The 27,864-nt window shown below is 48.3% G+C and overlaps 1 protein-coding gene across 2 annotated transcripts in view; it reads left to right on the top strand.

Annotated features, from left to right (window-relative positions):
* The window catches only part of TENM4 (teneurin transmembrane protein 4), a 2,958,785-nt gene that overhangs the window by 2,742,393 nt on the left and 188,528 nt on the right, over nt 1-27,864 (top strand). For both annotated transcript variants that reach the window (XM_078058602.1, XM_078058603.1), the window contains 3 exons: nt 2,193-2,291; nt 3,476-3,711; nt 26,598-26,768. In XM_078058602.1, coding sequence (XP_077914728.1) covers nt 2,193-2,291; nt 3,476-3,711; nt 26,598-26,768 — 506 coding nt within the window. The remainder of the gene's footprint in view (nt 1-2,192; nt 2,292-3,475; nt 3,712-26,597; nt 26,769-27,864) is intronic.

The following is a 27,864-nucleotide window of genomic DNA, read 5'->3' as shown; positions in this document are numbered from 1 at the left end:
TATAGCACAGAAAGTGAGGTTGGAGAGGTAGCAGGGGGCCAGATCTCGTATGCCCAGGTAAAGACCATGGTTTTATTCTCATGGAACCATTGGAAGGTTGTGAGCAGAGAAGTAGCGCGATCCAAATTATATTGTAGCTTCCATAAGAAGAGATCATCCTAGTTTATGATTGCTCAGACAGACTCACCTGCCCAATGGCAGGGGCAGAAATGAGGCCACTCTGAAGGGCTTCCACACCCCTGCAGTTCCCCTCAGACACTGTGCGAGGCCCTGGGACCATGAACACCACCAGAACAGCCTGGGCACCAGGCAGCTCAGACCTCTCTGGAAGGGGAGGTCCCCACCACCACAGCAGGACTCAGTGGTTCCGGCTGCTAAACAGTGTTGCCTTGTGCTCTCACTGTCCCCGAGGATGCTCATGAAATGACACATTGGGAAAGTATTTACAGCCCCTCCTCATTCCCATCTGTAAGGCTGGCCGGGGGACAAACCCCCAGGCTGAGCAGTGACACAGGGTTATGAGGCCCAGGGACCTGAGCTCTGGGGTCAGACAGACCCTTCAACTTTTCGAAGGTCCTATCACAGAGTAAGCAACTTGCTTACTCTGTGATAGGACCTTCGAAAAGTTACTTCTCTGAGATGAGATGCTGGGAGTTTGGCAAAAGTTACTTTGCCGACCTACAAAGCAAAGATGATAGCACTGACTTTGTAAGATTGTTGTGGGGAGTAATTAGATAATATGGTGTTCTAGAACAATGAATAAGATACGGTGGACGTAGAGTAGGTTAGCATTAGTACTTTCATAATATTTCTTAGTATTAGTACTCATGCTACATAAATTACTACTAATATACATCAATTAGCATTAGTAATTTTTGTTCAGCCCTTATAAATTCTTCTAGCATTACTCTGTGGGCCCTACATCCACTTTGTGAACTTAGTATCATCATCCCCATTTTACAGATGAAGGAAGTGTAAAATCAGAAGAGGTTGCAGTTCTTACACAAAGTCACACAGCAAGAAAGAGGCAGGAATGGGACTTGAATTTGGGTTCTCTGGTTCTCAAGACCTGGTCAAAGTGGGCAGGAAGGTCCCTCGCAGGGCTGGACTCAAAAGCTAGCTCTCTGCAGGTAGCCCTTCCTGGAGGTGGACACAGCAGGCTGAAGCCACACCGGCTTGTTTAACATGATGCCGTACACGGTTTTCAAGTGAGGGGGCAGCAGTCCTAGAAAATACCAGAAAACAGGATCCAGCGCACCCAAGTGTGAACCATACCACTTAGCAGGCATGGCTGAGGCCAGAAAGGGCAAGTGCATCTCTCCTCATTCTGCGTTAGAAATAGTAATGTCACAAAACGCTGCACTGCCCTTGTTGTTCTTGAGGGGGCCAAAGCCCCCTCCTCTGTCTTCTGAGGGGTGCCAGCCTCACCACTCAGTCATCACTGAGGTCCCTGCTCTGCGGAAGCACCTTGGCCCTCTAAATGTCATCAGCATCAACCTGGGGGCTTGTGAGAAACGCAGATCTTCAGGCCCCACCACCACCTCCTGACTCCGAATCTTTGGGGGTGGGCCTCCGCAAAGCGCAGCTCTCCAGATGATTCTGATGCCTACTCGAACTTGAGAACCACTGCTTGAGAAGAAAATGGCCCCAAACACTTGTCTTTTTTTTTTTCTTTGGACTCACAAAGTATCTTCAGCTGTTGTTTAAACAGACGTACACCGTCTCAAGTAGAGAAAGCACAGGCTTTGGAAACAGATAAACCTGAGTTCAGACTCCTGAATTTAGCCTCACTAGCTGGTAACCTTGGCAAATCCTGTCACCTCTCCACATGTCGGTGTCCTCGTCTGTAAAATGGGGGCATGCCTTCCTAGCCTATTTTGAAGATTTGAGATGAATGGATGTAACATGCCTAGCTCAGTGCCTGAGACTTCATCAGTCTTGATCAGGGGAAGCTGTGATTGGGTGGCCACAACCGTCAGACATTCAGGTTCGTATAGAGAATGCTCCCTCTGGATGCTCTGTGCCAGGCAGACCCCTTGCACATGTGGCTTGCACCAAGACCCATCGCCTGGCAGCCGTGTCCCGCTGGTCTCACGTACAGCTGCGCCAGACAGCTACTTTATGTGTTTCTCTACTATCCCCCTTCATCGATGCATGACTCATTGCTTCATTCATGTCTCCATTGTGCGTAGAAACCTAGGCAAGCAGCCATTCCTAGGGACATTGCAGGACAACCTCATTGAGATGGACATTCTCAGCGCCTCCCGCCATGATGGGGCTTACAGTGACGGGTAGGTGACATCCCCATGGTCCTCCTCTCTGTGTTTGCTCTCCCTCTGGCCCCTGCACCTGCATGCAGACCCTGAGACCTTTCCCTGGGATCTCCTGCGGGAGGTGATGATGTCATGGTGCATGCCCATCCCAAAGTCCATGTTCAGCTTGCAAGAGTTTATCCTTGGAATCCCCTCGCTTCAGCATATTAACAGCAGCTTTGTTAATATGCAGCTCCCAGCATCTCATCGGCTGCCTCTGCCATTCTGAAAGCCATCTCGTAGCAGTTTTTATGCAGCACAGGCCCTATGTCGTATGTCTTGTAGCCCTGAGTATCTGTTCTGGGTGCAAGATTGCTCTAAGATTTCAGGGGATGCAATGCAACCAGTGCACCCCATTTCCCAGGCTGTGTACAAATTCTCCCATGGCCATGGTTAAAGGCAAGCTGTGGAGGATTTCCTGACACCTAGTTTGGCCACAACCATGCGCTTTGACCATGCCACGCTGCCCTAAAGACTGTAGCTAGGCTGTAGGATGCATTTGCCCATCTCTCGTCCCACACAGCTTTCCCCAGGGGTTTGGAAGGTAGCGTCTGGCTTCTGAAAGCATTTGCTACCATTGGTTGTATAAGAGCCACTGGGAGACTCAACCATGACAGAACTTAATGGTGGTTTCTTGGTTCCCACCCCCTAAACACCCTTCACAAAGAATGGTATTTCATGCCTCCACCGAGGCACACTGGCAAAGTAGGTATGGGAGGGAGAAGAAAAATTTAGGTTCCATTATCTCCAAGGCACAGAACATGATTTTAGATACTTTCCAAGTTAGTACCGATAATTTTAGAGAACAGCTTGTGTAATACCCAAGAAACAGCATCTCAGCCCCATCCCTTCCCAGGAAAGGGGTCTCCACAGCCAGCCTTCTGTGGGGTTGGAAACACCTCCTGCCCTGGCCCGGGTGGGGTGGGGGGGGGGTTCCCCATGGGTAGGGCTGTCCCATCCGTGTTCCGTGGAAGCGTGTGTTCGTGTGCCCTGTTGTGTGGTCCGGTACGTGATTCTCCTCCTCTCCGTCTGCCCCGTCTTCTCCGTGGCGACTGTCTCCAGGCTCCTCTGCATGCTCCTACTGCCGCCTCTGTCCTCCAGGTGGCTCTGGGTCCCGGGGAGTCCGCAGACCCTGACACCCTCGGGCTTCTCTCCGTCCACAGGCACTTCCTCTTCAAGCCGGGAGGCACCTCGCCGCTCTTCTGCACCACGTCGCCAGGGTACCCTCTGACGTCCAGCACGGTGTACTCCCCCCCGCCCCGGCCCCTGCCCCGCAGCACCTTCGCCCGGCCGGCCTTCAGCCTCAAGAAGCCCTCCAAGTACTGTAACTGGAAGTGTGCGGCCCTGAGCGCCCTTGTGCTCTCCGCCACGCTGGTCATCCTGCTGGCGTACTTCGTGGGTAAGCACCTCCCTCGGCCCAGCTTCCCTTCGTTCCCCTTCGCCCAGGGGGCAGCGACCAACACACCTGCACACGCTGCAGGCATCTAGCTGGTGCGACCGTCGCGCAGGGTGAGCCATGCAGCCCTGGGCGCTGGCCTCCACCCCCGAGCCGGTCATGGCCAGCTCTCTGGGATCCTCTTCTCCTCTCTGCACGATGCCCAGAAGGAAGCTTAGCATGAGGCACAGCGTCCACTGACTGGCCTTTGAGCTGGTGAGCCAGGACGTGAGTGTCGGAGATGGGCGTCTCCACAAATGACAGGCTCCTCCTGCTGGTGCCACGTAGCTGCAGTGAGGAGCAGGAAGGATTCGGGGTCCCCTGGGGTTGGACTGGACTCTGCTGACCTCAGCCCGGAAGGCATGTCTGAAGGTGAGGGTGTGGCGAGGCCGTCTGAGGGGACTGTGGGTGCCAAGGTGCAGAGTGGAGCCATGGTTAGGAGCCCAGAGAAATCCCAGCTGAGGAGCAGCGGGTCCCAGTGAGCAGTGAACGCTGGCTACAGGACGCATGGAGACCCCCAGCAGCTCTGACTGGCCTGCCTGCCTGCCCCCAGGCCACCTCCGTGATGGAGGAAATGCCTCCTGGCATGGGAGGCCAGTCAGCTGGGTGCTCTTTTGATGTAGTTCCCACACAGCCCGGTCTCCTGCTTCATTCCAGCCCCTGTCTTCGGCCTGCTCCCAGGGAAGACGGTCTCTGAAGAGATCTGCAGGCGTTGTGTAGAGTCCGCTGCCTCTGTGTAAATCAGCCTGTTAGTAAAGACATCCAAAGGGGTTGGCTTAACCCTCCGTCCATTCCAGCCTTCAAATTCTCTCATTCTGAGGTTTAAGGCAGGTCACGCCAGCTTGAGGTGGCCTTCAACCCATGCTGAGGAATTCTGAGATAATTCCATAAGCAAGGGGGACTTCTCCAGTAAAAACCCAGTAACCAGAAACAGAAGTAACTGGCACAGGCCAGAGGAAGACAGAGTGCCGTCCACCGTGGCAAGGGACTCTGTCATAGGCAGAGTCATTGCGAATGAAAACGGGCAGTGTGGTGATGTAGTGCACGCTGTCCTGGGGATGATGAAGGAAACGTGGGCCCCCACTTGTTCAGCGGGAGGGATCTGAGCATGGAAGGAGCATTCAAGATTCTTGAATTTTATAGAAATAAGTAATCAGGAAGACGATAGTCCCTCAAACAGGGAGGTCTCCTTATATGTCTCGAGCTATAATAAGCCTTCTTTGATACGCCAGGTCTCTTTTCCCCTTGTGAAGATTGATGTAGAGAATTTCATGGCTCCAGGGCCAAGTTGGCATACGTCTCTTCTCTTCTCTGTGATTGGTTAGCTGTTGCTGCCTGGAAAGCTGTGTTAAGAAGGATCCTGAGGCTATATTCAAGCTCAGTGGGAAAGGGTCTCTGTGTTTGATTAGTAATGTCTGTCGTGGTCACCAGCGTGGGGAGTATTGATGACATACCAGGCATTTGCCATCCTTACTGTGGGTCAGTGAGTAAAAGGAATAGCCAAACTGGGAGAGGCCAGAGGCCACCCAGGCCCAGTGAGAGGTAACTGGTTACAGGTGAGGGCCCTGAACGTCCCAGGACCATCACCCAGCATGAAAGTTTCTTCCTGGCACCTGAGCCGTGTCCCTGTAAACCACTAGCACAGCTCTTGTCTTTGACACTATGTTTCCTAAATGAGCAGACTTCGGAACCAGCAGTGTCTCTGTGCATCACAAGTCAAGTCGTTGGCTGCATAAAGACATCAGCTTGCGGTGAAGACTTAGGTTTCTACTACGTAGCCTGGTTCAGGAAGAAAGAATACATCTTTGTATGATTACATAAGCTCTCTTCTGTTTTACATCCCATGGGCTTCTTCTTCTCCCGTGTAATAAGAATATGGGGTCAGTCTTCAGCAATCTAAATTTAGATAGGATATACTGGGAGGTAGTGAGCTCCCTGTCATAGGAAGGGTACAAATAGAGCTCAATGACTGCATAGCAAGGATAAGATTTAAGCACGACTGGGATTTTTCACTGGATGGCCTTTAATTTTCCTTCCAACACTGACAGTGTTTGAATCCATGATTTTGTGAATTTTGTTTTTCCTTCAGCAAACCATATGGGGTACCTGCTTTGGGCTAGGCACTGTGCTAAATGTCAGGGCTAAAGATATGGTCCCTGCCCTTGAGTTGTCCGTAGCTTACAAGAGGAGACAGCTATGTCAGCAGTGAATTGAGGCAGCTCAGGGGCTATTTGGGGAATACCCAACACCAAGAGCACTAGGGGAGGCTCCCTGGGAAGGGCGATGATGCAGTCAGAGTTAACCAGCAGTAGACCTGCGGAGAGCTGCTCTCAAAACCAGGGAAGCTGCAGACTTGAGAGAGGACAGTGTGGTTGTAAGGCCTTGTCTGTGTTGGAAGCATTTGAAGGGTATTAGAGCTAATGCAGGAGAGTTTGGTCAGATCGGGAAGATCACCTTGGAGGCCAAGTTACAGACCTTCCTGGATGGGCAATAGGGAGTCATTGAAGGGTTTTAAGCAGTGGCAGGATGTAGTCAGACTTTTTTTTTGGAAAGATAAGTGTAGAGGAAAGAAGGATAGGCCCTATCACAATAAACAGGTCAGGAGAAGCCGAGGGCCTCAGCTGAGAGAGTAGCAATGTAGGTGGAGAGCAGGGAGGTCGATTTAGGAGCATTTGTGTCTCCTGTTACAAGCAGTCAGTCTACTGATAGTGTGTCCTTGCCCAGAATAAACACAGCTTTCTGATAAAACCCTCCCTCTGCAGAAACATTAGGACTGGACCATAGATTGCATATCCAAGGACCAGGTCAGACTGGCAAGACCTGGGTGTTCCCTTTGTTCCCTGGAGACTCGGAGCTTACACCGAGCCTCTGACAGCCTTGGATTCCATTCCCAGCTCTGCCACCTGGCTGCTCTCCCACCTTGGGCAGCTCGCTTCTCTTTCTGAGCTTTGATTTCCTGATCTGGAAAACAAGCGTGACCCATTACTTCGGGAGGCTGCGTGTGAGGCTGGAGTAAGCCGATGCCGGTGAACGCATCGCAGGTGCAAGGCCCAGCCCTACCTTCCCTCAGGGGCTGGGGTGGCAGCCTCGGTACGTGGTCTCCTCCAGCTGCTGGGGCCAAGGGATGAGTGTCTTGTTGCTTGGCCGTAATCACAGGCTGCGATGACTCACTCGTAAGGAACTATCAATTATTAAAAATCAAATTAATTGTCTCAGCCGAGCACAAATATCCTTAACATAGACTTTTGCAGCAGGCCAACTGATCTAATCAACAGGCACAAGCACAGATATTTAATTAGATTTTTGATGAAAAATTGTGTTTAATTTCAAGTATAATCAATTATTAATTACTGTAATGAGTGAGTCTGACTGGGTTTACTAATTAACTCATTTAAAAATTATGAATAACCTTTTCATTTGTAATTATTTTCTACATCCTATCATGCTGCAGATAAGAATCGTATCACTTCACCAGTACCAGGGGAGGTGAAAACAGGGCGGGAAAGAATTGTTCTTTTTCTGCTATCTGCTCAGGGCTGCCATATCTGGAGGGAACCCTGACAGATTCATTTGACATTTGGTTTTTAGTTCGAAAGTTTCCATTCATTTGCAGAGACATCTGCAGTTACTTTCATAGGAAGATAGAGAAATCGCAGCCAGCACTTAACCACCCACAAGGGCTGCAGGGCCTGGGGCAAGGCCTTCGGGCTGTCCTCCCCGCTGCGGGTGTTACTTGGCTGCTCAGGTTTGGAGGGGGGAGTAATGTAGGGACGACCTTTAAGAATCCTGGGGCATCCTGCCAGAGACAAGATGTGTATTTTTGTCTCCAAAGGACACCTGTTCAGAGAGGTAGCTATTGACCCTGAGTGCCTGGCTTTACTGGCCAGTTCTCCCTGTGAAGGCCTTCAAGTATTCGAATACTCTGCCATTTATTTTCTGAAGATAAGAAATCTGTTTGCAGAACAAAATAGGGAGAGCGTGATATGGGGGGAAGATTAGTTAAAAGTTCAAACCAGGAAACTTGCACAGCCCCGGCAATAATGCTTTATTTTATAGCAGTTAATTGTTTTTAAAACATTTTCACCACAAAAGGCAGCGTAGTGTGGTGTAATAAAGATAATAGGGGCCACTTTTGTCATTAATAATGAGAGCCCTTAGCTATAATTGTGCGCTGCCCGTAAGCGCCTCCTGTTCCCAGCACTTTGCCTGTGTTTTCTCATTGAAATCTCCCAAGGATCCTATGAATTAGTCTCCCCAGTTTACAGATGAGGACACTGAGACCCAGTGAGCTGGAGTAAGTCACCACCCTCACCTGGTAAATGGCAGGACTGTGGTCTCCCCAGCCCCAGGCACTCAGGCTCTGGAGCTGATACTTTTAAATTTTTTTCTCTTTCGAGTTCACATTCTTAAACTTTCCCATTGCAGTAGTTGGTATTTTGAGTTTTTGCTGGGTGCCTGGTATGGGTCCAAGCCCATTATGTCATCTGTCTGAACAGTCACGACAATTCTGTCAGGTAGGTTTTATTTTCTCTATTTTCTAGAAGAGGAAACTAAAGCTCACAGAAGTTAACAACTAGCCAGGGTCACAAAACGAGTAAAGGCCCTAGGATTTTAAAGACCGTGCTCTCAGCCACTATGATGTAGCTTCAGGGCTTGAACAGATGATATAGAATCAGAAGATCCCACTCAGGCTCAGCTCCATCACTTGCTGACAGTGTGAACTTGGGCAAGTTGCATAACTTCTCTGAAGCTGTTTCCACTCAGGTTCTTATAGTGGCTGTGGCTGGAATGATTCCCCCATTTTACACCAGGAGGAATTTGTAGCGGCGTGCTTCAGAAATCATGGGCTCTGAAATTAGGCCGCCTGCTGCTGACGTGCCTTGTGACTTTAGGCAAGTTTGTTTAACCTCTGTCGACCTCAGTTTACCCATCTGTAAAATGAGGGTAATAATAGTGGCTACTTCACAGGGTTGTTGCAAAATTCCAGTAAGAAAATTAACACTTTTGAGGTGTACCATTTGATGAATTCTGACAGATGCTTGGAGTTGCATGACCACCACCATAGTCAAAACACAGACCACTTCCAGCACCCCGTTTTTCAGAGCTGTAGTAAAGAGGTAATTTGCAGAGGGGCGCCTGGGTGGCCCAGTGGGTTAAGCGTCCAATCCAACTCTTGGTTTTGGCCCAGGTTTGATCTCAGGGTCACGAGATCAAGCCCCACGTTGGACTCCACACTGAGCATGGAGTCTGCTTGAGTTTCTGTCCCTCTCCCTCTTCCGCTTCCCCCACTCTCTCTCTCTCTCTCAAATAAATAAATCCTCAAAAAAAAAAAATAATTTGCATTAAGTACTTAGGCTACTGCCCAGCACTGTTAGCACTCAATACATATTAGATACTATTGTTATTATAATTGATAGTATTATTCGTACTATTAGCATCACATGTAGAAGAGTATTTGTAGGTCTTGACTGAGAACTTGGACCGGCCTTGTCTCAGTGCGGTGCCTGCAGGCTTCCCGGCCTGTGTTCGTCACACAGGCAGCTGACAGAACAACCAGGGGGACCTGTCAGAAAACATTTGTAGGGATGTCTCGCTGTTCCAGGGAAGCGGCCACATGAAGAATCATTACCAAAAAGTGCCTCATGTCATTTCTTTAACTAGGACAAAAGTTGTTGTTTTCTATGCAGCTAGAACTGACAGGCTCCCTGGCGTTCTGGATCTCTGCGTGAAAAGCAGACACCGAGCGCCACGGAAGAGCTGCGGATTCGTACCTCGAGGACTCTGCACGCACCTGTCTTGCCGGGTAGGCCTTTGGACTTGGAGACGAAAAGGGCTTGCTAACCACACAAAGAGCGGGCCTCGCTTTCCACTGACGTGGAGGCCTGAGATGACCGTGGACAGTACCTCCTCCTTCCTAGGTCCCGACGCACCCTGCAGGGGAGGGGCGCCGCTCACCGCGACTTCTCCGAGGCAGCGGGCTGTTCGCTCACAGCATGGGAAATGGAGATGATTGAACTTCATCTTTTAGGGAGAGGAAAAAGTGATAAAGATACAGGATCCTGTAGTAAAGCTTTTCTCTCCAAGATTGATTCCTTCACCTGCTCAGTGGGAACTGCTAATAGCAAGATATATATAGATTGTTCTCTTTTAACAGACCCCAAATATCCTCCAACCCCCCAAAATGGTTGTCTGCCGTTGTCTGAAGTACCACCGTGCAGAGAGGAGGGGCTGACTTGCTCCGTGGCGCTGCCGAGGCCAGAACCAGGCCCTCAGGGTGAAGAGGACAGGAGGGCCGACTTGGGCTCTGTGGGAAAAGGCTTTTCTAACAAGACAGCTGCCTGTGTGGAGTGGGGGCTGCTTGTGTCTGGAGTGGGAGGAGCCAGGGTAGGTGCCCAGACTCTACAGCCCAGCGGACCTTGTCCATATGGACCTTCTGCCATTACTTTGCTGTACCACGTGAGTCTTGAGGACTCGACCTCCTCAAGATGACTTTCCTCGTCTGTAAAATAGGAATAAACAAGTGAACAAAAGACTAGCCAAAATGATGAAGGCATTCAACATGTTCCCGCTTGGCATGAAAAAAAATTTTCCAACTCTGCAGACCTCACTCTCTTCCCACCCCACCACCCGCCCCCCATCTCCTCCCACTAGTGAGACCAGCCAGCAGCCAGAGCCCGACGAAGCCCATTGATCCAGACCGTGTAGCTCAGCCTCCTGGGCACAGAGCAGGGTGGAGAAAGAGAGCAGGTGTGAAGGCAAGTAGATAACGTCAGGCTCCCCACATTTCCTGTTTCCGCTCCCGAGCAATGTTCAGGGCACCTACCGTACTCCCAGGAGCCCAAGACCAGGATCAAGATCCAAACCTCACTCAGGCATGTCCCCCTTACCTGTATACCTGCTCAGCCACCAGGCCCTGCCTGCTTGTGTTCAAAATCAGATTTACTGAGATAGAACTTACACACAGAAAATTAACACTTTTGAGGTGTACCATTTGATGAATTCTGACAGATGCTTGGAGTTGCATGACCACCACCATAGTCAGACCACTTCTGGCACCCCAAAAAGTTCCCTTATGTCCCTTTGCTCAACGCTGTCCTGGTTCTCAGCCTCTGACAAACACTCACCTGTTCTGTGTTGGGTAGTTTTAGGTACCGTTTTTCAGAGATGTAGTAAAGAGGTAATTTACTTACTGGATTCAGAATCAAACTCTAAGATATTAAGGGGTTGAGAAAACTGTAAGATCGAATTCAGAATTCAAGAGAGTAGGGCAAACCACGGAAACATTCTAGGGCTTCCTATGTGCTGTACTTGATCTCCTTGAAGGATAGCGGTGAAAGGCCTCTGTGCAGGCAGAAGGAATGCACAGGTTGATGTTCTTCTGCCGTTTTTATGGACCATTTTTTTCTGCACAAATTTCTAAGTATTGACACAGTCCTCATTCTTGTCAAGTTGAAGAGCTCCGTCATATTTGTGCCATTACTATATCCTCATATTCCCACTGTTTCCAACTGTTGGCTATTTTAAATAGCGCTTCCGTGAACGTCTTTGTGCCTCCGGTTCTGTTTGTTCTGCTTTCAATTATTTTGTTCCAAAAGCAGGATTTCTGGGGCATGAGGGGTGCACAGGTTAATGCTCTCGTTACTCGCTCCTCGGGGCTCCTCAGAAGGGTGGTTTCTGTGCAGTCCCACCAGTGTGGGGCTTTGTACCTGACCTTGGGTAAGCTGGTTCAGCGGGTCGGGGGGCAAGGGAGGTTACACGTGGTTCTGAGACGCAGAGAAGCTACAAGGGTCTTCATTCCTTGAGGGATTTCCACCCCTTCTTTCCGTCCAGTTCCTTTTGAAGAGCTGGGCTCACACGCTCCTTCCTCGGCGAAGCTCCTGACCCCCTCCCACTAAGCCAGGACCCCAGTTATATGTTCTCAGAGTGCTTGTGCTCACCACAACCGCAGCTGACCGTTGGGTCGTGGATCGGCTCGTGCCTGCCCCCATGGTTAGACTGTAAGCTTCATGAGGGCAGAAACGATTTCCATCTTGCTCACTACTACAGCTGCAGTTTCCTGTACAGCGTCAGCATGACATAGCATGTATTCATCAAAGGTCTGTTGAAGGAGAGAAAGAGGGGGGGAAGGTGTCCGGGCCAGAACCTAACTGGTGTTGCAAGGCATGGAGTGGAGGGAAAGAAAAAGATAAATGTAGAGGCATATGTTCATACAGGGGACAGTGAGGGAAGGCCTGGAGGCAGGGCGATCTTGTGAGTGAAACATGGCTACCAGAAGCTGAGCGGGGAGCACAGGAGTCCGTCTGGGGCACACTCCTGGCCCTGGCCCTCATCTATTCCTGGCTCCCTCTCAGCCTCCGCTTCCTCCCTGAGAATGTCGACAAAGGCTGTTGGAGGGATGCTGTTTACCAATCAGGCACTTGGTCCTTCCTGGTCAGTGAAATCTTCTTGCCCTCCCCCTGGCAAACAAGATGTGTTGGATTTTAGGGCCAGGCAGTCCCAAGTTCGGAAATGTTGTTTCAGAAAAGAGCTGAGCTGACTAGTATAATCCTATCTCATAACAACAGCAGCTCTTGCAGAGACAGCACCCTCTCCAGGGCTCTCGGCCCTGGCCTGGTGGGTGGTTTCGGGGCCCCTGGAGAGGCAGTTGGCTATGCTTGGTCAGGAAGTAACCCCAACCCTGCATCCCGGGTGCTCCGTCCATACCTTCACCCCGGGAGCATGGAAAAGGAGTCCATTTTACAAGATTTACAGATTTGTAACATCCTTGGAAAGGCTTTGTCCCCCACATCTTGTCTTTATTCTAGACTAATTACTGTGAAATAGCACAATTTGATTACACTTAGGCGCAGAGAGAAAGCGTGAAGCTTTCTTGCTTCTGTTGGCTGTTCTTGCGCTGCTGTAAATACAGAGCTTATGGAGAGGAGGGGGGCACAGTCAGGCTGTGCTTAGGGCTGCAGGCCCAGGACCCCGGTGGGGGAGCAGAGAAGCAGCTCTTCATTGCAGGGAAAAGGGAGGGAGGCAGGAGGAGAGGAGAGATGGCTGTAAGAAGCACAGTATTTTTTCTTCCTCCTATCAGTAAAACAACAAAATCACAGCTAAACAGCTTCATCCTTTAAAGACAGCAATACCATTAGTAGCAAGAGCCCAGACTCCGGACAGAGTGAGGCCTGTGTTCCAGCCACGGCCCACACAAGTTTTTCATCCCTCTGAGTCTTGATTTTTCTCCTTGGTAAAAAGTCCATTAATATCTAAGCAGTGTTTTGAGCATTAAGTGAGAAGACATCTGCAAAGGGTCCAGACCATGGGTGGCCCATATTGGGTGTTCAGTTAATGCCGTTCTCACCCTTCTGGGCAGCAGGAGCATCCAGAGGTTTCAAACCCTCCCAGATTCAGCTGCCAAGGGCCATCCCCAGCTGCAGGGATTTCAGGTAACCTGAGATGAAGAAGAAGGCACTTCCCCGAGCTCAGGTTTGAAACAGCGGAGAGTGTTCACGGAGCCTGGCTGCCGGGTTGTGTCCCGGGCTGCAAGGGACAGACAAAGCCAGATAAGCTAGCATCACTGCCTTGAGTCAGCCTCAGTTTCGTGGAGAGCCAGATGTGTAAGGAGCTGATGGCAGTCCTAGACAGATGATAAAAGCATGTTACTGGAGTTTGAGCCTTGTCCCTGTGGGAGCCTGAAGGAAAGAGCAATTCATTCTAAACAAGAAGATCAGATAAAATTTCCCCAAGGCATTGAGCCTTGTAAATCAAGTAAGATATTGAAAGAGAAGCTACGAATAGCTTTCTGGAAGATGGAACGGCCCCCACAAAGGCAGAGGACGGGACATGGAAGTGTGGGCTATCTGGGGCCCCCACATCAGAAGACTGTGTGTTAAGATGTCCTTTGGTGCATTTGACCCACCTGCCGGCCTTGGTCTCTGTCTCACCGAAGGCTCCTGAGTGTAGAAGCCCAGAAACCGCAGTGATCGCAGGACACCGGCTGCCTTCCCGCTTAGAAGAGACGCTGCACGAGGTCACTGCGTGGTAGATACCCCGCTTTCCTGTGAGGCTGTCCAGCCCATGGACCCCTCCAGCAGTTGGCGTGCTGTATGGAATTCCTAACTGCATTTCTTTGTCCTACAAGCCCAGATGTGGAAAATGAGGCTGGCTGCCAGTAAATAGCTTGTCCAGCTACAAAGACGGGTAAGAGAGCTGGGCCTAGAAGCCAGATTTTCCAATTCCAATTCCTTCTGTAGACCATGCTGCCTCTCAGAGCCCCACCCCGATGTCCTTCTCTACCTCTGTGCTGCACACTTGCGGCTCCGAGCAGAACACGGGGCCTCTGCCATCCTGGCGGTGGCTTTCCTCCGCGCCCGCTCCCAGCTCGTCCTCCCGCGACCTCACCCCAGGTACCTTTCCCATGAGCCAGGCATGTTCTGAGTGTTATTGAACACTCAGAAGATTCCCATTGAATCTTCTCAACAGCCTTACTTACCCAGCCCGTATCTGTCAGGTGCCAACCATGTGCGAGGTACCATCCTGTTTTTATTTCCGTTTTATAGACAAGAAATGGATACCCAAGCAGGTTAAGTCGTTTGTCCAAAGCCGCGTCATTGGTGAGGGAGGGAGCCAGGATTTGCCCCCAGAGCCTGCCCTTTTTCCACTATGCTCTTGGATTCCCGCAGCTGGGGTGGGACTGCGATGGTGCACCCGATCAGAACTGCTGAGAGGATGCGGAGGGTGCCTTACTGAGCAGAGAAGCTAACTTACTTTCTCATGGAAGAAGAACTAAGGTCTGTCTATCCTGTGCCATGTCCTGTGCCAGGACTGCCATGTACCCATGGCACTGAGTGGCCCTGTGACTTGTACCAACATGCTTCAGGACCGGAGAGAGCTGGGGACCCAGGTGAAATCAGGAGACCTCAGTACGCATCGCTCCCGGAGCCCCAGCCCCTCACGCTTTCCGATCCCGCGGTGCTCCAGGCTTCGTCTGGCGTGAGGCGGTTGTCTGATGTCATATTTCATTGTGCAGGAAGCCCTCCCTGCTGGTGTATGGCAGGCAGCTAGACTTCTCGTCCTTTCCAGCCTGGAGTTAGATTTTGTTCACAGTCTCCAGTGGGGAAGGAGAAAAAAAGGCCAGTATTATTAATTCTGCCATGGCCTCCATTTCTTCCCATTGTCCTAAGTTTATCAGCCAGGCCACCTGTGGAGCTCTACAGCAAGACCTAGTCGTGGGGCTCCTGTGCATGTCCCAGTCTGTGTGCGTCTCTGTTTCCATGAGCACACACATTGCCCCACCTGAGTGTGCATGCAGAACTGGTATTTGAGGGGAGATGGAGTGGAAGCTGGCAGAGATTAAATGAGAATTTTAGGAGAAGTAGCATTTTTCTTGACAGTTTTCAGACACTAGAAACTCTTCTTTTGCAGCTTGCTGACCTCTAACTCTGTGTTAGCGCATCAAGTCCATTACATAGCACTGTTCATACACCTGACTGTGTAGGTCTGGGGCGGTGCTGGGTGTTTCACATACAAATCTTTGCATTAGTCTGTGTTTTAAACTTTGGGTGTTCTTTCTTTCATTAACTTTTAAGCATTGTGATCAGAATGCCTTATGTTTTTAGTACACTTTCTAATCTATAAAGAACTTTCATTAAATTCTTACAAGAACCCAGGAGATGGCTTTGTATTATTTCCATTTCTCCAGAGGAAAACACTGCAGGTCAGAGTGGTTAGGTGATTTACCTGCTGCTGCACAGAGAATAAGGGCCAGAGCTGCGAGGCTGGCTGTCTCTACAGATCTGCTCCATTGAGTACATAGGTGGACAGCAGAGCCAGCAAGGGACAGGAAGCACATGGGCACACACTGTCAGGGCAGTGTGCATGGGAGAGGTCCTGAAATCAAGGGCCCCTGGCTGGGGAGGGGAGAGCAGATGTCATCTTTGGCTCAGGATAATGGTGAAAATCCACACAGAAGAAGGTGACATTTGAGGTAGGCCTTGAAGGATGGGAGAAAGTTTTTTAAATAGGGAGGGCAGTGGCCATTTCCACACACAGACGTTGCATCAGCAAAAGCCTGGAGGCTGGATGGACAGGTGTGTTCCAGGGATAGGAGAAATCACGCCGACCCAGACTCCTGAGCACAGAGAAGCGAGCAATGTCAGATACTGCACTCAACAAGCACGTAAAATGCTCTTGGAAAATTGTGTCTGTTTCAAAGAAATATTACCTCAAGTTTCTGTCCCCAGGAAAATAGTGCCAACAAAATTGGAGCAGTAAGACTGGTCCATCTAAAGATATTTGCCCTTCATTTCCACAGTTCTACAGCTAATCGGAAAGGCAGCATGCATGCAGAGCTGTTAGGGACAGATTCAGGGCAATCTGGATTTGACTCAGATCTGAGGTTATTCTCCGCCTCTTATTAAACGTGTGATCTTGGGCAAGTAATTGAACCTCTTTGATCCTGTTTTGTCATCTTGCAGACGAGGATAATAACTCTACCTTCCTTGTGGAGCTTTGTAAGGATTAAACAATAGTGTGTTTATAAAGCACTTAATGCAGTGCTTGGCACAGGATAGGCTTCAGTTAAAACAGTGGCTCCTGTTCACTTGACCATCTTCATCACCCTGGTGCCCAGAACTCTGTGCTGCCTTAAGCTTCCTGATGGAAGGGCCGAACCAAACCAGAGGTCTGTGTTTATCAGAGAAGGAAAAAGGGAACTCACACGAACTGAGTGCCTTGCTGTGTGCACAGATGAGGGCAGGGGAGCAGGAGAATGTGGTGTGATTCCAAAGAGCCAGAAAACACCCACCCGTGGGGCAGGAGACTGGGATGCTCTGGGGGGTAAAAGAGGGCCATCACATACTCTGTTCTGTGAGATTTTAAAATGCTCTTTCAAAATGCTCTTCATTATAAAGAAATATTATCCCAAGTTACAAATCCGGGTGGCAGGCTCCACGTTAAGCTGTCCGCCCTCATTCCTCTTGCTGAAGTGAATGTTCCAGGGGGAAAAGACCTATCCTAATAATATATACACAAATTAAAACTCCATTTAGAGATACAGTGGGGACCACCTCCTAATTGACTTTGATCATGGAAAAAAAAAAAATCAGTTAACAGGGTTGGTATGCCAGAGGAAATCAGGAAATGGGAGGGTTGCCCTGCAGAGCCCTGTAATAGTAAGTTCTACTAGCGATGGAAATGGAGCCTGGAGACAGGACTTTCTGCCTCCTGTAGCTCCCGAGCATCAGCCAAACCCATGTTTTCCTCCTGGCCCCTGGGACAGTTGACTACGAGAAGGAGAGAGTGATGCCTCACGCCTGAGAGGCGGGTCCTTTGCTAAGTGGAGTCACCTTCATATAGAGAAGCTTTAGGTGGCCTTGTGAATAGTGTTGACGCTCGCTGGGATGCAGGTGCCACCAAGACAGGAAACTGTGCGGAGCTTTCCGTCAGCCTTTTCCCTCCTCTTGGGAATGGCAGGCACTTCCCCAAGCCTGGTACTGTTCCGATAGGGCAGAGCGGGCTGCTCACCCCAGCAGAGCAGTTTGAAGAGGCTGGCAACGCCCGAGGTGTCTTGGATCGCTGGACCATTAGTGAGGCCTGGAAAAGGAAGGGCAGCTGGTGGGCCTTTTCCTAGGCTCCAGCACCTCTTCGGCTGTTGGCTCTCTTGGCAGGGATTTGATCCAAAACTGCATGTTTATTCTGATCAGGGCTAACGGGAAGCCTGTCCCGTGCTCTCCTGACAATAGTCTGAGAAGAACTCAAGATTTGGTTTGGGTTCTTGGTGCTGCCGTGATGACTGGTGCCATCATAGATAATTCTGGAGCCTTGGTTGTCTGGAGATACAAGGTGAGATTGATGTCTATTCTGTCACTGTGTTTTGAGGTGCCTAATGTATAAAATGGAGTTACAAGTAATATCTTTCTTAAAAAGTTGTGAGGTTAAATGATACAACAAATGTGAATTCTCCAGCATTATGTCATGCACATGGTGCAATTTTAATAATTGGGAACTGTTACTGTTTCAGTGATAAGCCTAATTAGGTCTGCCCCCTTCCTTTTCTCCCTCTCTTCTTCACTCCCGTGGGCCTGGCGCCGAGGGGCAGAAATGAAAGGAATAATCCCTGCCCTGAACGGAAGGCCTCATGGTGGCCTGACATAGCCTGTCCCGTGCGCTTTACTTCAGGCTCGAGGAGACAACTCCTTTAATCTGGGACTGCAGTGCCTGGTGGAAGAGCAAGCCTTGAGGATGGCTTTCTTGCATTTAGTGGGAAGAGCTCTGAACCCGGAAGCTGGAGACTCGGGCTCAGGGCGGTCCCAGGCTCTGCCCAGATGCTCTAGTCAAGTAGGGGTCTCCTCTGTGCAGTGAGTGGGGGGCAGATCCCTGTGACTGTAACTTCCATCTTAGCAACACCCCCCAACACTGGAGCAAAAACTCAGGCTTCTCAGCTCCCTCGAGAAATATCCTTACCTCACTTCTGCAGGGAAAACCTCACTATATAGTTACGACAACGATGACGACGATGATGATGATGGTGATGATGATGAAGAAAACGATAGGAACAAAGAGGGTCATCCATTTGAGAAAATACCAAGCACCATAATCTCATACAATATCTTCACAACTCTTGGAGCTCAGTATTATTGTCACCATTTGATAGATGAGGAAAGGGAGGCCCAGAAGAGTTCAATCACATCAGCCAAGTCACATCACTGTGAAGGCGAGAACCAGAGAAGGAACGCAGGGCTGTCCGTGGGTGAAGCCTGAGCTCATCACTGCTGCACGTGTGTGCGCCCGTCTTCCGGTCTCGGGGAGCAGCACGACACTGGGAGTAGGACAGGGAGAGGTCAGGTGACCATGCTGAGGTCGGTCCAAGGGTTGTGGAGGTGACCAGCCCCTAAACTAGTTATGTATAGAAGAGGTCTTAGTAGAGCCTGTGGGGTGAAAGGTGCCCAGAAAAGACAGCTTTCTTATTCTATTATTGCAATCATACCAGTTTATTCTGTACAAATTAGATTCCAGCTCTGGTTCCCCCACAACTTGCCGTGTCACCAGTTTCTGGGGCCCTCCGGTTATGTTGCTGTTTCTCTTCTGCATTGACGGTGGGAGTGCCTGTCTCCCACTTCTGAGGCTGGCTGCGCTTGAGCCTCTTACCTGTGCCCAATACCACCGCCCCCCTTGATTTACAGAAATATTGAGCGGCTGCCAGCAAACCCTTCCCCACAGCATTGCGTGGTGCAGAAAAATGATTAACTGCACCGGAGTCCATTCTCCAGAAAACACTTAATTTGGGGGTGAGAGACAGTAACCCTGATTGTTGCAGTCAGGTTTATCCAGAGACAGGAAGAAAAGCAATATATTTACTTGATTTAAAATTAGCCCCATGTAGTCACCAGTGGGATCCTGTCAGGTTTCTTTATAGCGATTCTGCTTTTAAAAACTGTTTTATCCATTGGGCAAATATCTCTAGTTCCTGTGCCCAAAGTCTGTCAGCTAATGGAAGCATGATAGCAAAGGGCCCTCGGTGTAAAGAAATTCACAGTTGGCATGGAAAGGGAATTAGAGGGAATATACAGAAAGAAGAAAAAGGTGTTATAACAGCTGGCTTAAACAAATCTTCCCGCAGATACAGCAGTTAGGAAAATTAATGTAGCAAAATGACAAAGATGATGAGAGCTGCCATTTACTGAGCTCCTACTGTGTGCCTGGCAAATTACATGCCAGTTCTAAGCAAATTACATGCATTATTTCATTTAATCCTTTAAGATAGATCCTATAACTTCATTTTGCAGATGAGGAAACAGAGACTCAGAGAGGTGAAATTATTTGCCCAAAGTCATGAAACCAGTAAACGACCCAGCTCTGAGTGCTCTGGAGAGACCCAAACTTGAACCTGCACATACATAGCTTTGACTGTGGGTGTCAGCCATGCCTCTGGTAGTCAGGATGTGGGAGGACGGGGGCCCCATGCTTTGTCCCTGAGAAGAACGCCCCTTTACCTGGCTACGCTGGCAGCAGAGGCTTTGCCTTGAATTAGCTTTAATTTAGTTTCAGGCATTGAAACTCACTAGCAGTGCAATGTATCAGGAGGAGAGCCTGGACTTTGGAACCAGTCAGATCTGGGTTCAGATATTTTATCACTTCCCATCTGTAAAGTGTCTTTGGGCAAGTCATGCAGCCTCTCTGAGCCTCCAGTTTTTTCATCAGAAGATGAGAATAATAGTAATTTTCTCAAGGTTTATGTAATTCCCCTTGCTTAAGCGGCTAACACATGGCATGTGCTCAAAAGGAGGATCTCCTCCCCGGGCGCTATCCCCCTTCCTTTCTACCTATTCCTCCTGAGACTACATTGTAGAACTTCCCCTTTAATGTGAAACAGCATTAGAGTGAGTTTGGAGAAGAGGGAAGAAAATTTATCCATAATCCTACCATTATAATTCAAAGTCCGATGTCATTTTTACGTATGTCTCTCCAGATTTTTGTTCATATGCGTATCTGGTTTTGCAGAGATGCAGTCAGCAAAAAGTGCAATTTTAGGTCCTGCCTCTTTTTCCTTCATGTTATATCACCAGCATTTGCCCTCACTGCTGGTGGTCATAGTTATTTTTGTATAATGATTGTGTTGCATTCCATCCGGTACCTGTAGTATAATTCAGCTAAATCGTTCTATTTTTACACATCTAGGTTGCTTCCAGTTTTTCTGCTCTTTCCCTGCAGTCTACAGCCCTGTGTATTGAACTTCTGGGTTTGGAACTTGTGAATGTTGTTGGCTTTGTAGCAAAACCAGGACTAGGACCTGGAGACTGAAACTCTGTCCCCTTGTTGCTGCAGTTCTGTCTTTCTGTTTTTTGTTTTCCCCGTTAGAGGACCATCGTTAAAGAACTCCAATGACTTAGACTTTACGGAAATGACGTTATTTATTTTAGAAAACAAAACAAAGAAACTGAGCACTAATCTAAAACAGAAAAGTGGGGACCCGCGTGGCTGGGTTGGCTCCCACTGCCTTTTGAAACCAGAAATGCCGGTTGAATCCCCAGTTCCTTGTGGTTATAACCCTCTCTAGTCACTACCTGGAGCTGCTAATTTACAGATGCAAGTGGGTTCGTGCGTTAGATTTTTGGAAGGAAGGGAAGCGTTCACCATGACAGAGAAAACTCTGCTGTACTTACATCGGCGACTCCTACATAATGACTGTTAATTGCCTCCTGCTGGCTGGGTGTTGGGGGGCAGGCAGTTTCTATGTCTGAACATCTATTGAGCATTTTTCTTAAAAATGTCAGGATGGAGCTTGCACTTTCTCGGCCATCGCTTATGTCTTGCTGGGCAGGAAAAGGCAACTGGAAAATGTCAACCCTGGGATCAGATTGACCAGAGCTGAGGGAATAAGAAACTTCCCCCACCCTAGCTCTTGGCTTTCAGAAATCATTAACATTTCAGTGTGGGTGATCCTGTGAACCTGCTACCTTTCCACAGCCTTTTTCTGAACTCTTTAGCATCTTTTCACCTTTTCATGGAATTACAAAGTAGTTTAAAGGGAAAACCAGTATCAAGTTTCTTATTTAGGTCACTTTCAGCATACTTGAGAGTTTTGCACAAACAGTTATAAATACAAACCACAAAGTGTAATTTAGATAATCCCGTGATATACATTGGGGGTGAGTGGTTACCATCAATCCCTCAGGAAACAGGGAATGATGATTACAACTTATATTTTTCAGCGGTCTGGTTCATTGTTAGAACGGGCTGGAAAAAGCCTTAGCTTTTTTGGATCCATGGCTGTTAATTTCAAATCATTTGGGATAGCATGCATTTACTGCCATATGCAACTTTAGATTCAGGTAGCTGTGGGCCAAGAAATAGTTATTATCACCAGTGGTCCCCCCAAACATTAATTTTAGCCATGTTTTGTGGTGCTTTTTTGTTGTGGTGGTGGTGGTTTTTTAGTTTTGTTTTTTGGTTTGGTTTGGTTTTTTGCTGGTGGTTTTATGTTGCCCGTATTTTATCTTATATTTAAAGTAGAACAGTGGAAAAGAGGAAGCTTGGATTAGGAACACAGGCTCCTGACTTTGAAACTTGTCTCAAACTTATAATAGCTCCTGTACTTACGTTGGTGACTCCTGCATAGTGACTTTGATAATTGCCTCCTGCTGGCCGGGTGGGGCGGGGGGCGGCGTCAGTGTCTGAACATCTACTGGGCATTTTTCTTAAAACCGTCAGGATGGAGCTTGCACTTTCTCGGCCATTGCTTATGTCTTGCTGGGCAGGAAAAGGTGGTGTTGGGTAACTTACTTTACCTCTCTGAGGAAACCGAGTATGTCATGAAAGCTTAAATGTTATTGCACTTTCATTGTGTACATTCTCCAGTAATGATTTTTCAAGCTATCTTTGCATGAGGATTAAACTGGATGATATAAAGCATTCAGCATCTAGTACAAGTGGTATCTAAATGGGGGATCTCTCAATCAGATGGGGGCCCCCAAAGGTAGGGCGACGATCGGGTGGAAGCCGGTGGCGGTGCAGGCGGTAAAAGGATGGATTCACTGGGAACAGAACAAAGGAGGTAGAAGTTGATTGAATCCACCACAAGGGAGCGGGGGGCGGGGGGCGGGGGGGGCAGGACAGCAGAGGAGAGGCTGCAGGGAGGCAGTGGGAGGAGGCTGTTTTTAAAGGGGGAAGGTGAGGAGGTATGGCGATGTAAGGCATTCCCCATTCTTTGGTAGCTGTGCCTGGTTCTAAGTAGCCCATTGGCCAGTTAGGGCTATGCATATTTTGAGGTGGGTCTCCCATGGGCCTTTTCTACATTCCATTGCTCAAGGCTGTTTGCCCGAAAACGGGGTCCGCAGTCCACACTCAAATGATTCCAAGTTTTGAGTTGCTATTATTATTTTAGAAGAGTGGTCGCTTGAGCTTACGTGTTCCTTGGACAGTCGGTGGCTGAGCGTCTGTTTTGTCCTTTGGGAAGAGGAGAGCAAAGCAGCTTGCTCCTTCTCTCTTCCCCTCTTCCGTAACCTGGAACCGTAGCACCAGCCACCCACCACACAGTGCAGGAAAGGAATTGAGAGCCCCCTAGCACGACTGTAGTTAAGACCTTGCATCAGAGAGTAAGGGTCTCTTTTATTTGGGGTGTAAAATGACAGTTACTGGTTGAACTTCACATCTGTGTCTCCACATCATCCCTCTTCTCTCTCTAAATACTACCTTCCATCTGGCTTTTGACGGCCCAGTCCTGGTGGTCCCGTGCTCAGTTCCCTACCTCGAGCCTCCAAAACTGTTTTTGGATGACTGAGTCCTCCAAGAGAGCCCAGGTTAGCATTGGATGCCAAACTTTGCTTTCCCAGGAGGTGGGAAGGCACCAGCCTCACAGCTGTATGAAGATTCTGTGATTGTGGGTAGTCGGGATGGGGCCGAGAGGAAGCCTTAAGTCAACACATTCCCCCCACCAGCTGTGGGCTGTCCTGCCCTAATTAACTTCTCCGGGACATGCAGTCTTGTCATCGTTTTCACCTGTAATACTTTTTCCACTGGCTCTTCTTCCCCCTCAGCAGTTTTTTTTTAATTTATTTATTTATTTATTTGACAGAGAGAGACACAGTGAGAGAGGGAACACAAGCAGGGGGAGTGGGAGAGGGAGAAGCAGGCTTCCTGCCGAGCAGGGAGCCCAATGTGGGGCTCGATCCCAGGACCCTGAGATCGTGACCTGAGCCGAAGGCAGACGCTTAACGACTGAGCCACCCAGGCGCCCCATGTATTTTTTTTTAAGCAAGGAGTTGGTTTTGCATCTTGTTAAAAATAAGAGAAAGCTTTGACAATAAAAATGTTTCTCTTCACAAAGCTGTGAGAGTTCTATTCATTCTGGGATTACTTAATTCTCATGACCTTTAACAAGACAGCACTTTTGCACAGTTAGATGAGATAATTGATTCTAATGGGGAAAGAAGCACTGCTCATTTACCTGCATGTTTCCGAGTTGTCCTCAGTTCAAACAATTTCTCCATTACCTTTGGAATTGCCAATCTATAGATTAAAGCAGTAAGAAGGTAAGCAGAAATGTGAGCTAATTCAGCTTTGGAAAGAGCAGAGTTTTCACTTCTTTCAGACAAGTGAACTTGTATTATTATTGACAACTACACAGAGATAGCCAAGAGCAGGGTAAAACACCTCATTTAGTGCTCAGGACCTAACGTGTGCTCAAAAAATGTTGGCTGCTTTCTTATCATTATTATCAACAGTCTGAATATAATGGTGAGAAAAGACAGTAGTCGCACATATGTACAGTTTACAAAGCGCTTTGCCTTATGTGATCTCCTATGACACAGTAATTCTTTGAAAGAATTTTCTCCCCACTTTGTGGATGCAGCTAGGCGATGGCAGTTAGGATCCCAAACCAGTTTCCTTCCCTCTGGTCCAGCACACTTTACCCTGTCCAGCAGCAACCAAAGAGAAAGCAAAGGGTCAGATTCCATTTCTGTCACAGAGCACCCCCACCTGATGGAGTCAAACTTGTGTACGTTCCCTGGGTGGTGGCTCCTGTGTGGACTACAAGTCTGAGGGATGTGCTGTTCTGGTCTCCTTTACACAGTGATTTGTGTCTTGAAGGCAGCCACACAGCCCCTCATCCCCCCATCAGTGACCCCTTCCACAAACGGACCAAGCAACACAACTCTCGGTCCTCCTCACAGGATCCTCGGTAACAAGCCTTGGAGGCTGCTCTGTGTGTGAAAGGGGATGTCTTTATCATGCCCACCTGCCTTGCTCAGTAAAGCTCATTGGGGGAGCCTGGGCTTCAGGCCAGAAAGACCGCTGGTGTCTGATTTCAGGGTTTGAATAGTTGTGGGTTCTAGTCCAGACTGTGCCACGTATCAGCCATTTAACCTTCCGTATGTTCATCGATGGCATCGTGTCTTAGTTTCTTCATCTGTAGAATAGGGTTATTAATACTCACCTTTCAGGATTTTTGTGAGAATCAAAGGAAATACTGCGTTTACTGCTCTTAGCACAATGCCTGGCATGCGATAGGCACTCAGTGAAGCATAGTTTTATAAGTATCTTAATTAACCTTCTGAGTCTTAATGTGCACATCTGCACATTGGGTCTGGCAGGGCTGCCTTAAGGATTAGATGTCAAATAAATACAAATTTCCCAGTGCACTTCCTGGCATGCAGTTGGTCCTCAGTAAACCTAATGACTATGAGCTTCATATCTCTGTACATCCTTCCCTGGGTTCCTCTGGCCGTCTTAGCGGGTCGGTCACAGCCTCCTCTGGGCCTTCTAGTCCTTCTGAGTAGATTCGGTTCCTTGTCCGTCTTCCCTACTTGACTGTGAGCTCGTGAAAGCAAGGACTGTCTGATTATGTCCTGGCTCTCCAGAGTCAGCCATAGGTCCTGGTATAGAGTGGGCTTCTAGAAAATGTTCATCAGTACAATAAAGGAGTGATGTTGCATACAGGATACTGGGGGAATCAGGGACTGGAGTGCTTAACTCTGTATGTGAGTAATCAGGGCAGGCCTCCCCAAAGAGGTAAATAGGGACCATTGACAAGTCTTGAATCCTAAGATAGGATTTAAGCAGACAATTTGTACTAGATCACAAAGCTTTTTAGAAACAAGCTTCCTAGCCTTTTCAAGCATTGTGTATGTTAAGGGACAAGTCCATTCTTTGGTGTCTTATGGTCTCTTCTAGATTGTTGCAAAGGACTATTTAGCAGTTGCTACCTTGGAAAAATGTTTTTAAAACAAATGCATGTACGTGCTACAAAATAAAAAAGTACAACAGATATACAGTGAAAAGCAGATCTCTCTCCTATCCCTGATCCTTAGCATCTCTTTCTATCATAAGCCACAGCTGCTGTAACCAATGTCTTTCATATCCTTCAGAAACATTCTATACATATACAGGATTTTTTTTAACCCAAAGATAGTATTTCAGATACACTGTTCTGCATTCAGATACACTATTCAGAAAAATACAAAGAGCTTCCACGTACTTTTTTATGGTCGCATAGTATATTGTGTGAAGGTAACTTCTCTAGCCCCTTATTGATGGACTCCAATATTTTGCTACTACAAACAGTGCTGCAGTGAATAACCTTTTATGTACATCATTTAGTATGTACATGAGTATATCTGGAGGAGAAATTTCTAGAATTTTCTAGAAATCCTGGGAACCTTTAAGTCCCAGGGTAAAGGGTATGTTTATTATAAATTCCATAGCTTTCTTCAAATTGTCCTTCAGTGGGTTTGTACCAACTTATGCTCACGTCAACAAAGAATGAGAGTGCTTTTTTCCTATTCTCTGTCAATGCTGTATAATTTTAACCTTTTTTTATCTTTGCCAAAGCATATGTGAAAAATAGTATTTCAAAGTTTAACTTACATTTCTCCTATTATGCGTGATATCAAGAGTCTTCATATGATTGAGAGCCGATTGTATTTCTTATTCTGTTAAGTCTCTGTTCATAGTTCATATAATATACCTACTAAGCTGTTGGATTTTGCTTATTATTTGTAGGAGTTATTTTTATATTAATGAAATTAACCCATTGTGATACAAGTTGCAAACTTTCCTCCTAGATTATTTATCTTTTGAAGCAAAAGTCCAAGACTTCCTGAACCACGCCCCCCCCAATCCCTGCCCCTCTCCCAGTCCCTCCAGACTGTGAGCCCTCAAGGGCACAGTCTGTGCCCTGAGCATCTCCACGCCCCAGTCCCCTGTGTAGGGCTTGGCGCTGCAAGAGCCCTCTTCAGGGGCTATTTGTTGAACTGAGATGAACTGAAGTCCTGTGTCCGCCCCCCCCCTCACCTGCCCTCCCCTGTGGCTTGGGAGTTCCATTTCCACCGCCAGCAGAAAAAGATGACTTTTCTCATTGCTCACCACAGCCATGCACCTGTTTGGCCTAAACTGGCACCTGCAGCCGATGGAGGGGCAGATGTATGAGATCACGGAGGACACAGCCAGCAGTTGGCCTGTGCCAACGGACGTCTCCCTGTATCCATCAGGGGGCACTGGGTTAGAGATCCCTGACAGGAAAGGCAAAGGAGCCACAGAAGGTAGGGTTGCTGTGTTGTCCGTGTCGTGAGTCTCTGTGTCTGCCTCTGAACCGAAGAGATCTTCATTATGCGCGTCATGTGCCTGACTCACAGCTCCATGCTCTGGCACTTCTCCATCTCTCTGCACTCCACGCCGGCTGCCCATCCACCTGTGTCTTCATCTCAGTTTCTTGTCACTGTGAGCTCGTAGCAGGGCTTGGGCAGCACTCCTGGTGCTCAGCGGTATCCCATCTCATGCCTTGAGGGAAGCATTATGGGCTTTCACGCTGCTGGGGTGGCTGGCTTTGACTGTGTGGAATCAAGACGAGCCCTTCTGGAGCAACCTCATGGGGGTGAACGGGCATCTCCAGGAGGGGGTGTGGTGAAGTGGGTAGATGGTATATTGTAACTGAAATACCCTCGGACCCTTGTGGTGTAACGGAAACACCAGTTGAGGTATTCTAGCATTTACCAACCATGTGACCTTAAGCAAGTCACTTAATTTTCCTGACCACCAGTTTCCTTATCTGCAATAACAATAATCATTAGTATTTGTACAGTTTGTTTGGTTCAAAGCTTTTTGTCAAGAGCATTTCACATTTAATCCTCACAGAGATCCTGTGAGGTAAGTATGATAATTTATACCCATTTTAGATGCAAAAACTCAGGGTTACATTAATTGACTTGACCAGAGCTGCATAGCCAGTAAATAATGGAGCCCAGGTGTGGATGACTCCAGAGCTCTTGCTATCTCCAAAAGTGGTCCTACCTGACTCACCCAATGGTTACAAGACTGAAGGAGATACAGATGAAAAATCCCATTGTACAACAAGACACAAATATTTCTCTGTCAATGATGGAAGTGGTGGTGACATTTGGAGTTTGGCATTCTTAAGTGGGACATTGGTAGACCCATGTTTTGAATTTCTTAAAGGTCTAACATGCCATTTACACAGATTCTTTCACTATCAGCCAAGAGTGGCAGAGACTTACAAAAATGGTAATAGGAAAGATGCCTGAGCTAATGAGCCAGTCTCATTATCATTCTGGGCAGGTGTGGGCCTCCCTGTCCTGTACCTGCTATGCCCTGCTTTATCTCTTTGGTGTTAATCTGTCA

This window comes from Halichoerus grypus, chromosome 11, assembly GCF_964656455.1.
Source record: "Halichoerus grypus chromosome 11, mHalGry1.hap1.1, whole genome shotgun sequence".
NCBI classification, from domain to species: Eukaryota; Metazoa; Chordata; class Mammalia; order Carnivora; family Phocidae; genus Halichoerus; species Halichoerus grypus.
This window is presented reverse-complemented; position numbering and strand designations above follow the sequence as displayed.